The sequence below is a fragment of the Apis dorsata genome, unplaced genomic scaffold (genome assembly GCF_000469605.1).
Source record: "Apis dorsata unplaced genomic scaffold, Apis dorsata 1.3 scaffold_118, whole genome shotgun sequence".
NCBI lineage: Eukaryota > Metazoa > Arthropoda > Insecta > Hymenoptera > Apidae > Apis > Apis dorsata.
In genome coordinates, this window is record NW_006263412.1 from 481,891 (window position 1) to 482,349 (window position 459).

Below are 459 nucleotides of genomic sequence, written 5' to 3' on the forward strand. Positions count from 1 at the left end.
GTCAAGTATTCCACTGGTAAAATTCTCGATCTTTCTCTCGGCACAGCCGAGAAAAAGTCGAACGATAAGGCGAATATTTAGGATATTTAGGGAAATATAGGATCGATTCGAAACTCGAAAATCTCGTAACGCAAAAAAAGCAAAAATCCTCCCTTCGGCCTGCGTTCGTACCGCGAAGAGTGGGTCCGGATGGCGCCGGGTGGCCGCCATATATATACGTATATATATATANGAAAGCAGAGGCAGAGAGAGAGAGAGAGAGATCGATACAAAGATATTGCCACTTGGAAATGTAATGCGGGGCGAGCAAATGCGCTTGACCCGAAAAAACTCGGCAGCGTATCGGATGGTTGAAGAGCCTCGACAAAATCGAAAAGATGAAAAGTAAGTAGGGTTAAGACGAAGGGAGGGGAAGAGATTAGTTTCGAATATAAACGCGCCAAAGTGCCTCTCGTTTTT

At 45.0% G+C, this 459-nt stretch overlaps 1 protein-coding gene across 1 annotated transcript in view; it reads left to right on the forward strand.

The window, feature by feature from the left end:
* The window catches only part of LOC116185188 (tyrosine-protein phosphatase Lar-like), a 13,046-nt gene extending 12,965 nt beyond the window's left edge, over positions 1–81 (forward strand). Inside the window, exon 4 of the mRNA XM_031509017.1 lies at positions 47–81. Coding sequence (XP_031364877.1) covers positions 47–81 — 35 coding nt within the window. The remainder of the gene's footprint in view (positions 1–46) is intronic.
* Positions 82–459: the final 378 nt, after the last annotated feature.